This window comes from Labrus mixtus, chromosome 4 (assembly GCF_963584025.1).
Source record: "Labrus mixtus chromosome 4, fLabMix1.1, whole genome shotgun sequence".
NCBI lineage: Eukaryota > Metazoa > Chordata > Actinopteri > Labriformes > Labridae > Labrus > Labrus mixtus.
Window position 1 is genome coordinate 7892207 of NC_083615.1, and position 10823 is coordinate 7903029.

The 10823-nt window shown below is 38.1% G+C and overlaps 1 protein-coding gene across 4 annotated transcripts; it reads right to left on the reverse strand.

Moving 5' to 3' along the window:
• Positions 1-641: 641 nt before the first annotated feature.
• Positions 642-10472, reverse strand: LOC132972596 (uncharacterized). 4 transcript variants are annotated; one of them, XM_061035544.1, is made up of 28 exons: positions 9849-10434; positions 8880-8931; positions 8760-8777; positions 8596-8667; positions 8200-8292; positions 7790-7909; positions 6191-6271; positions 6002-6091; positions 5828-5905; positions 5438-5518; positions 5180-5272; positions 5009-5077; positions 4479-4565; positions 4306-4398; positions 4079-4162; positions 3890-3982; positions 3734-3802; positions 3503-3571; positions 3320-3379; positions 3135-3218; positions 2961-3041; positions 2740-2764; positions 2584-2648; positions 2332-2415; positions 1702-1770; positions 1479-1604; positions 1239-1389; positions 642-1150 (listed from the first exon to the last, which is right to left on the reverse strand). In XM_061035544.1, exons 1-28 carry the CDS (start codon positions 10167-10169, stop codon positions 682-684), a joined length of 2877 nt encoding a protein of 958 aa, XP_060891527.1. In that variant the 5' UTR covers positions 10170-10434; the 3' UTR covers positions 642-681. The 4 variants fall into 4 exon arrangements, with proteins under 4 accessions (XP_060891527.1, XP_060891526.1, XP_060891528.1 ...); XM_061035543.1 differs by having other exon boundaries at positions 2584-2650; positions 2742-2764; positions 5828-5911; XM_061035545.1 differs by lacking the exon at positions 2740-2764 and having other exon boundaries at positions 2584-2667; positions 5828-5911.
• Positions 10473-10823: the final 351 nt, after the last annotated feature.

Here is a 10823-nt window from a genome sequence, read left to right on the forward strand (position 1 = left end):
AGAGCCTGCTGGGGTTTTGAGCTCACTTGGGATCTGAGGCCCCAACTCATATGCGTGCTTTGCCCAGTAGGTAATCCAGCTTTGGCTTTTCTGCAACAAATCATGTTCCTTCTTCTTAGTGTGAGAGTGTCTGTGTGTCTGCTTTGAGCCCAAACAGTATAGGAAGTTAAGCAATGAGCTGTTTCATTGCAGCCTTTAGGAAAAGGTGTTGCTTCTGTGTTTCCTCACATAATGTGCCTTCATGACATTTACAATATCACACAATAAAACTAGGAAAATAAAAAAGATAGTATCCACACAATATGAAAACATTGAAATGATTTTTGGCAAATTGTCACACAAGTGTTCCATGATTATCCCTTATTCTCATAGTTCTGTGAATCAAAAAAAATAAATAATTGTGTGATCTATTGTCTTCATTTCTAACTACCATAAATCACATCAGTCTGCATAAATCTATGCATCCATTCAAAGGAGATACATTTTGTTCACTTTGGAACAACACGTGTATTAGTAATCAGGTATCTGATAAATGGCTCACACATTTATGCAAACCATTTCTATTCTGACCCGTTAAACCTCTACCAGCAACCTGGTAGACCTCCTCACTGTGTCAAGGAATTCATACAAACAAAGGGAGGTTATAAAAATATTTTATTGCGCATTTTACAAAACCTGAGGTTATTGTTTAGTGAATTTGAGTTTAACTTTGCATGTTTTCAGGCTGCGGTTGTCCCACATGTACAAAAGCTTTTGGTTGGGATAATATGACAGCATAGCCAAGATGCCGTCAGCAGACTTCAGATCAAAACTTGCATCTTGAGGACTCTCTTTATTTAAATCAAAGGCATATGTAACTCTCCTGTCTCTAACATCTGTAAAATACAGCACACCACATACAATGAAAGCATTTCCTGCTTTAGCTGTGGGGTAGTGAGTGTTAATGATGGACTCTACAGAGAATGTGTCAGAGTTAAGCTTCACAACCATTACGTTATCATCTGTATCTGATGCAAAAATCACCCACAGATCATTTTCATCCACAGCAAACTTGAAGTACGTCTTAGAGTTGCGGAAAAGATAGGTCAGGTTGTTATATCTGCTGTTTGCCATGATCAGAGTGTTGGTCCTCCTGCTGTTCAGGTCAAATCTGTAAAATAATGATCATGTGCAAGTTAAGAAGCTTGGTACAAAAGTCACACAAAAAAGAAAATATTAGTATTAACATAAACACTTACTTTATTAGTCTCTTTGTTCCTGCTTTGTGAAAGTAAAATGACTTCTTATAAATAACATGACCACAGCCCTGGTAGAACATCCTCATGTCTATAGTTCTGTCGCCTTTGCTCTGAAAAGTGGAAACATCCCTGTGCTCCGTCAAAAGTCGACCTGAAGAGACATTTGTTTGGGTTGAATTCACAATCTCTCTGACAATTCCCTGTGATAAACTGCAGACTGACATTACTGTAAAAAATCACCTGAAAAATGCTCGGCCAGCCAGTATCGACTTCCATCCAGCTGAGACACATCGGACATCCAGGCTCCAAAAGTGCTCTGCATCTCAGTGGCTCTCTCCGAACATCTAATGGTTTTAATGCTGCACTCTAAACAAATAAAGACATTTATTTCAGTAGTTCAACATGTCATCAAATATATAGACAGATGAATAGTTTGAAGTGTAATTTAACAAAATCCTCAAACCAGCTTTTGCCCATCTCTCATTGGTCGTCTTGTCGATTTTGTTGTTGGTCTGAATTTGAAATAATGAATCTATGGAAAAAGAAAAGACATGAATTCATATATGCACCCCTTATTCAAATGATTATGAGCAATTTTTGGTTGTTTTCTCAAGATCTTGACTTATTTATCTTATCACGAAACAACAACACTGGTTTTACTGTACATTAATATCAGTTATTCCTTAAGGTCTCGACTTATTTCTTATGTTGTCCTCATTTCATAGAGCTGGTTTTCCCATTTTCCCAGGCAGAATTGCTCACAGTAAGACAGAGAAGTGTATGGATGAATATCCGCTTAGAGCTTCGGTTCTGTTCATATTTTTACAAGTTTAAATATATAGATGTGTTTTCTGTACGCAGCGATGGTTGTATCAGTGCAGCAGTGATATTTGTTGTCAGATTGCAATTAATAAGCGTTCATTTTTTGACTTGTTAGTTTGTCTTTAATTAATCAATCAAAATTAACATGGTATTTTGACAGCCCTAGTGGTAATATTTTGATCCTGAACCCTGTAATAAAATACGTCTTGTGCATTTAAATGTTAACAAGTCAACATTTGAGCCAAATATGGTCCCACAGACCGGTTCTTACCACTTTCAACGGCTGTGTTGTTAGGTATCCCACTGTTCTTGAAGGCATCCTTCTTTTTAGCCAGGTCAACAACAGAAAGCGAGGCTGAAAATTGACAGTATACATACAGTATATACTTTTAGTTAAATCAACTATATATATATGTGTGTGTGTGTGTGTGTGTGTGTGTGTGTGTGTGTGTGTGTGTGTGTGTGTGTGTGTGTGTGTGTCATTGTAACGTTTAAATTGAATTAAAAACAGAGTTATTTTTACCTGTTAATATTGTACTTGGTGCTGGTGTTGTTTTCTCTCTTTTGGTGTTGTTCCAGGTGTCATCACTTTTGGATTTATGAGACTCTAAAAGAGAAAAGGTATTTGTTCTTACAAGTTTTTTTTTGTTTTACATTCACTTTCATCTCTGTGCATCACTAAGAGGTCATCTCTACCCAAAAACCTTGGATGAAAATGAGCTTTTAGTTAAATCAATTAAATTTTGAATAGTGCATTGTCCCTGTGTAGTATACAAGAGTCACTGTGGAAAAAATCTAAATAACTTCAATATTCTTAAAATAAAGTCCTACTTAAAACCTTTATTTTGTACATGCACAATATTGATACAAACATACAGTAGTTCATACAACATGTTTTACCACTTCTTATGGGTGTATCATTAAAATTCCTGCTGCCACTGAAGGGGTCACTCTTTTCAGTTATGTCTGGAGGCAGTAGAGCTGAAGAAAGAATAAAAAGACATCCATATACATTTGAAATACTTGAGATGCTGGGCAGAAAAGAGTCTTCTTATAATAGCAAACAGTTTGTACCTGTTAATGTCACTGGTGTCTCTGTAACATTTTCTGTGTTGGAGTGAGTCAAGTTGTTGTGGTTGTACTCTTGATGAACTGTCTCTATTTAAAACATCAAGAAGAAAGTTCTGAATCAAAGGTATTTTTTAATTGATTATTATAATAGTCCTCCCACCACTCAAAACACTCTTCTGGAAATTTACCAATGTCTGTAAAATTCAGTACATCTCTTCTGTCATTGGTTGGACGTGTTGTTGGTGGCACTGCATCAAGAAAGGAAAATATGGTACAGAAATGATGAATCAGATAAAAAGTCTCAATTCACCAACAGCAGAGAAATCTTTAACTTATGTTCTTTAAAATTTAAAATCAACAAAGTTTTTCACCAGTAGTTGTCCATCTCTTTTTAGTTGTCAAATTGGGCTTGCTGTTGGTCTTCTGTGAATATGAAGAGTCTAAAGAACAATAAGCCTTTTAAGTGGGCACTTCAACAGGTGAGAAATACTTTTTTTTAAAGTGAAAGTTTATACGACTTCTAATGTATTTAATGAACCCTTGAATGAGTGAATTATTTAAAAAAATGAATCAAAGGTAAACATCAGTTTCTTAACGCTTACTTGTGGACGTTTCTACTATGATTCCACTCTTATTGAATTTATCTCCAGTCTTGTGTGCAGAAATTGACGCTGTAAAATGCAATCAAATTGTTAAATAAAATAGTGTAAAGTTATGTCTAGTTGTTTCACTCAAAACTCAAACACAGTACTTCTTACCGGTGAATAATCTCATCCATGCCTCTGTAAAATTCACTGCATGGGAGGAGTCATCCAGGGTGTCAATGCTGTCGTCTTGAAATGACACAGAGTCTACAAAAAAAAAAAAAAGGGGTTTAACATGTTTTTTCATATATCAAAGGCTACTTTTCCAAAGAAGTCCCCAGGCTGCTCAAAATGATTGTTCACCAGATTTCAATGTTGCAAGTGTTGTTGCATCGCCAATGTTCAAGACGTCTTGGGAGTTGTCCACTGGAATATGTGCTGGTGATTCTGCAGAAAGGAATTCCAGATATGATGCAAATACAGAAGTGAATCAAGTAATATTTGTGATGTAGAAATTACAAACAGCATATCATATCATTTATAGCTGTGTGGTACTTAAATGTGAGGTTGAAGTTACAAAGTGTACCCACCAGTTTTGGTCCGTCTCTCGTTGTTAGTTACACTTTTGTTTTTCAGGGGCTTTTCTTTGAACGCAGCATTGTTTTTGTCCGCAGAAAGTGTGGCTGTGAAATTAAATTAAACATTTAAAATAATGTTCCCATAACTTGTTTTACTCTACTAATTCAAAATGAATTTCATCTACCTGTTACGAATTCTATTGGTGTCTCTGTTACACTGCTGGGGTCATTCAGGAGGTCGCGGCTGTCGTCTTTATGAAACAAGATTGACTCTAGAGAATTAAAAAAGCTGAATTCAATGTGTTGTGTTCTGTAACAAAAATACACATCTTGCAAGAATACCACAGCGGCTCACACCAGAGATGGAGACCAATTGGTTGTGACTTGTAGAGAGAAAGATGGTCACACAGTGAAGAGATTCAATGGAAAAAGCACTTTTTTTAAAGATGTGATTTTGGCAAGTTTCCATTGCACAGTCACATTCATGATTTGCCACTTTATACTGCAACTTGACTACAATTAAGAGGGGTGTGTTACTCTTTTAACCCTGATAGCTATTGTTCAAATGTGCTCACTTTATGATTAATTTCTCCTTTCCTTTCTGATGAAATAATGCTTCAGGATTGAACAGGTTGGTCAAACTTCTGTTGAATTACGAAAACAACAAAACAGACACCAATACCAATGCAGAGGTCTGGTCATGGAGGTGTCTCACCTGATTTCTCATGAGTTTCTAGAATTTTCTCAGAGTCAGTGACATTAAAAACACCTCTGGCCTCAGGAGCTGGATGTGGAGACAAAACACGATGGAAAGACAAGTGAGTATCATAAGATGAGCAGAGCATGAACTCTGTGGGTAAACACATTTCAGTCTCATGTATCCCACCTGGTAACACGCTGACTGATGCCTCTGTTGCACTCTCTGTGCTGGTTTGAATCCTTTTGTTATGACTGTAGTCTGGACTGGGTGATACTAACTCTGCAGAAAGTAAAACAAGCAGAGGGCAGTGTGTGGTTATACAGCAGAGTATCATTCTGAGCAAATATGAGCAAATGTTATAAGACTTACAATAAGCACAGGTGAGTTGGTTGACACAGAAATCAAAGACAGTATCAAAGATATTGTAGTTTTGTTTTTTTTTACCACTTCTCATGGGTGTATAGTCATTGTTTCTGCTGCCATCAAAGGTTTCACTGTTCTCAGTCCGGTCTGGAGGAAGCAGGGCTGTAGAACAAACATTCAAACTCAGTACAGTTTTCATCATGGGTCAAATTAAAAACAGGGTTACAACTTACTCTGCTCATGTATGTGACTGTTTTTAGCTTCTCTAACTTCTGCCTTCTCTGATTGGTTAGTTTCTTGATACTCATAATTACATTTTTTGGTTTATTTGTCTTTGTCTTCTCACCTATGTTTTTCATCTATCTTTAAATTGTGTTCTAGACATCATTGAGAATGAGGGCACGCCCGTTATGATTCCTTGAGATTAAATAAAGATTGAATCAATAAAATTAAGAATAAAACAGTTTGTACCTCTTAATGTCGTCGGCGTCTCTGTAACATTTTCTGTGTTCGAGTGATTCAAGGTGTCGTTGCCACTCTCTGGGTGATCTGACACTTGAAAAAAATATATATTAAAGAAAGTAGTGATGTTATTGGTTTAAGACTTAAAAAAATCCACTTTTGCCACTCAAAAATGTTCCTCACCAGCTCCCATAGTGGTTTCCAGAAGTTTGTTTGAATCAGTCACATCCAAACGATTCACTTTGTCTGCGGTTGGAAATGGTGTTTGTGTTCCTGAGGAAATAAAGACATTGCAATATTATACATCATAAAATGAAGAGCTATTGTAATTTTTATTTAATTTTATCTGTAAATTCTGATTTGTTTTCCTACCAGGCTTAACAGCTGTCCAGCTGCTGGTGTTTTCTGCCTCAGTGTCGTTGAAGGCCTCTGTGCTCAGAAGAGGAGAGGAATCTAAATGTGCAGAATAAGAGCATGAAGGGGTTAACTTGATGATTGTTCTCACTCATAAACTTTATTAACCATTATAACAGATTCATAGAAGCAAAGGAATCCCCATAGATAATTGCTAGCCTAAAACCATCAAACTATTAAAATGATGATAGTCCACGATTGTGCAATTCATCTAGCAGACGCTTTTGACCAAAGTGACGTTCATCTGAGAGTAAGTACAACACAACCAAGGATCTATATAGAAGGAAAAAATGTCATTAACAAACGGACAAAGGTGATGATAGGCAGTGCTCAAACGCAATGCACAGAGTGTATAGAAGTTTTATGATTTTTATTAATATAATCAAAAACAACATCAACAAGCGGCCACTTGATATCATCATCATCATAAATATTCTTATCAACACTATCCTCAATATCTTCTTCATCACAACATCAGTAACATTGATATTATTAAGTTTGTAGGTGTTCATGACAGAGCTGGGTCTTTAAAGGGCCTCCACAGATTGAAGGGAGTTTTTTTAAAATCAATTCACCGAGGGCCATAAGTTAGGACCAAGCACCTTTCATTGGCAGTGCGTAGCAGGCAGAAGGGAGTATACACCTGTATGAGGGAGTAAAGGCAGGCAGGAGCTTGTTTGTTGTTGTTTCATAAGCGAGCAACAGGTTTTTGAATTTGTTGTGTTCAGCTACTAGGAGCAAGTGGAGGGACTTGAACAGCAGAGTTAGATGTGTTGTTTTGAGTTGGTTAAAGACCAGTCACACTGCTGTGTTCTTCAGATCTTCTGCAGAGGTCTGAATGTGCATGCAGGGAGACCTCCCAGTAAGGATTGTAATATGAACGATATATAAAAAGAGCCCATACCAGGATCTGTGTTGCATGCTCTGACAGGTAGGGTGTGCTCTCAGACTCCATGCTGAAAAGTTGGCAGTCATTTTAGAGATTTGTATGAGATCAGGGTCCAGCTAAGACTGAGGTCATGTGTCTATTTCTTGTGTTTTAACGTAATGTGTGTAAACTATGCAGTGGTGCTCTGGTTCTTTTTGTTCACATGTTTGAATCTTTCAGAATGAGACTCTGAGCATTCAAAGGGCGTGGCTTCCCCAATTAGATAGTTGCTGTGCTGGTTTCTTTTCACCTTTTAATGTTTTTGTTGTAATAGTGAAGAGTGAAATAAAAGAGATATCCCTGTCCGTCTGTTTGTAGTAAATTAAATTTACAGACAACATGGCTTAACAGTAAAAACATTAGAAGTAGACATAATTAAAACAATCTGAAATCAAAATGAACAGATTCTTATTTTAGTACTCAGACCTTTTTCACCCGTTGACTCATTATGTCCCATGTCTTCTTGACTTGGTGCATGAGCAGTGGGCTAAATTTCCCCCATAAGGACGGTTTATACATGTCTACAGAGCTGAGTGTTTGACATTCAGAAGACTTGGTGTACCACTTGTTGTCACTTCTGTGGAGTTTTTTAAAATGAAGCATGTTTCTGACTCTACTGGCGTCCTCACCCAATGTCGTGTTGGTTTGATGGATGTGTTCTCTGAAGATCTTGTTTCTTGCTTCATGACAATCATGAGCAGGACAGGGTGGACCAGGCGGACCTGGTGGACCCCTCGGACCAGGAGGACCTTGGAAAAATACATGCAGAAGCAGAAAATCAGGCTTATACAACTGAGCTAAAAAAAAAAAGACTAATCACAACAATAACAAATAATAGTGGTAGTCTACAGTTGTTCTTGATATGTGAGAATGTTACATTTTCTACTGTGATTTTCAAACTTTCATTTGAGATTTTTTTTCCCATTGATGTTGCAGAAATAATATTTATTTATACTTAAATAAAATCTGAAGTTCAGTCTGTCTATTACGTCAGGATAACATGATTGTATTGTGTTTGTATTTGTTTGTCACCTCTCACCTTCAATGAAAATGTCATTATAGGTCTCGCCTTTCAGTCGAGGAGGACCAGGGTCTCCTTTAGGTCCTGGTTCTCCTTTTTCACCTGGAGGTCCTAGTCATTGAGAGGTGTTGCCATTAGTTAAACCTCAGAGTCAAAACTGGAAAGAAAAGCAGGAGGTTCATACACACCAAACAGCATTTAGCTGTAGTCTGCACAGTTAACATTTTCCTGCTTAACCAACCTTTAGTTTTCCTGAAGAATCAAATGTGGACAAAGTCTCTGCAGACTACAGACAACTTAGACTGTTTCAGACTTTAGTTTCAGAGCTTATTCATCTGCTCTAGTCCACACTTCTTCTATGTTTAGTCTACAGGAAGCAGTGAGTAGAAAAATAATTGACTTCAGATCTCTCACCTCTTTTTCCTCGCCTCCCCTCAGTCCCCGGCACACCCTGAGGTCCCGGTGAACCAGGTCTACCACGCAAACCTAACGGGCAAAAACACTGTGACTGAGGGACACAACGTCTACATTACTTACATCATGTAGTAGATGCAGCTAACTGAAGTGTCTGATTTTACCTTGTGGTCCAGGTGGGCCTGAGGGAAAAATAAAGAAAATGTACATAAATCCAATTACGTAAAAGCGTCAGAGACCATAAAGACCAAAGCACTGGAATGGAGACTATTTATGAAGTGTACCTGTTAAACAAATTCCTCTGGAGCTGTTACACAGATTCATGAAGGTTTTGATCTGAAAAACAGAAAGAACCACTCGGCGAGGTCAGGCCTGATTGTTAGTACACCTGGAAGCTTTCTAAGGTCAGGCAGATTGATTTTTAAAATTACATGAAAGAACGTGGACATCTTTTCAAATACAACTTTGCCTTTTGTTTTAGGAATTTAAAAGAAGATCGTCTTTTTTTTGTCCACAGCATTTACGTGATCTTTTTTTAAATGTCCATTAAATCCTTAGTCAGTTGACAAAAGCCGACGAGATGAGCAGATGACTCACTTGAAGCTTAATAATTAATAATTGAATCAAGGATATAATTAAGGGGAAGATACAATACTTAGTTGCAACCTTTACGGTTATTGATTTATAGTAATTATCTCATGAATAATTTAACTTAATTTTTGCAATAAACTTGATGCCTTGTTTGTCAGTGTCTGCAGATTTCTTTAAAAAGCCTGTACAGCTTAACAAACTGATCTCAGGACTTCTGTTAATTACTGTGCATCTCTACATCTAATCTCTATTTAAAGGAAAATACACATAAACACATAAACATAATCATGCAGTCAAACAGACTCTGCAGAAATGCCACTCCCCTGTAGTTGTAATTACAGAGGAGGGCGGACCAGGAAACACTCACGCTCCACTGCATGCTCAAAGTGTTTATTCAGGAAACACTGAGAAGAAAAGAAAAGTCCTGCTTAATCTCTGCAACAGACTCTGAGATTCTTTGCATCATTCGTACATGCTTCTCATCCCAAAAGGGAAAAAAAGAGGAAATGTTTCTGTTTAATGTGACAGCAAAGAGTTGCTGATTGCTCCCCTGTTCTCTCTCATAACAACACAATGAGACATTTATGAATCGCTCTTTCATTCAAGCAATCTGAGTCTGCAATAACTTCTCAATAGGAGCCCACATTTACGGCGTATCTTACAGGAACCATGGAGTAGGTCATCAGCATCAGCATATCCTTTTCTTCTTGGATTTGTGTCACTTCCCCTTCCAGGTTTCTCCTGCTGCGGTGGAGCTCCGTCAGCCCTCCATCCACTACAGGCTCGGTGGGCTTGATTCCCACCTTTACCCCGCAGCTCTGCCACAGCACCTGCATCTGTGCGTCCAACCTGACCAGCTCCTCTGTCAGCTCTTTCTGTCGAACCAGCAGAAACACCAGACATGCTGAGCACAGGAGCAGCAGCACACAAATCCCAAACAGAAGCACCTTCCACACGAGGAAACCTCCACTCTTCTTCTTCATATTTGCTGTGTCCTAGTCCTCTTCTGCAAAGTGATCTGTGGGCTCTGAAATTCACAAGCACATTTCTGAACACTTGCCAGCAGATGAGACGTCAGAGGGAAGCTACTCTGTAAGCTGCTGCAGAGGAATAAACATGTCAAAATCTGTCTGTAAGTACAGTGGGAACCATGTGATGCATTGCGCAACAAGTAGCATCTGGCAAACATTTACAATCTCAAGTCACAGTTGGTTTGGAAGCAATCAATAGAAATATTTCCAGAGTGACATGTTGTGCACAAATTGTACTTCTCATCATTATAGTGCTCTTCTTCTCAACATCGTCTCCAGACTGTCCCACACAAAATTACATGGAAGCGGAATAAATAAGTAGTGAACAAGAGGGGCATTATCTGGATCAACAAAAGAGCTTTCAGAGCACTTTCAGTAAAAGACTGTGCGTGTGAGGATGTTCGTGTATGCTGCAATCGCCTTTTCATTGATGTTTTTTTTTTTTTGTTATTGCATTCTGAATTTCCCCTTATAGAAGACTGTTTTTTTTGTTTTTTTTCTTGATCTGGACAAGTAAAAATAAAGTTCCTCCAGTAATTAGAGTGAGTTTTCCAGCCAACTTGGGATAAAGGCCCCCCCCCACCACCACCACCACCACCCACCACC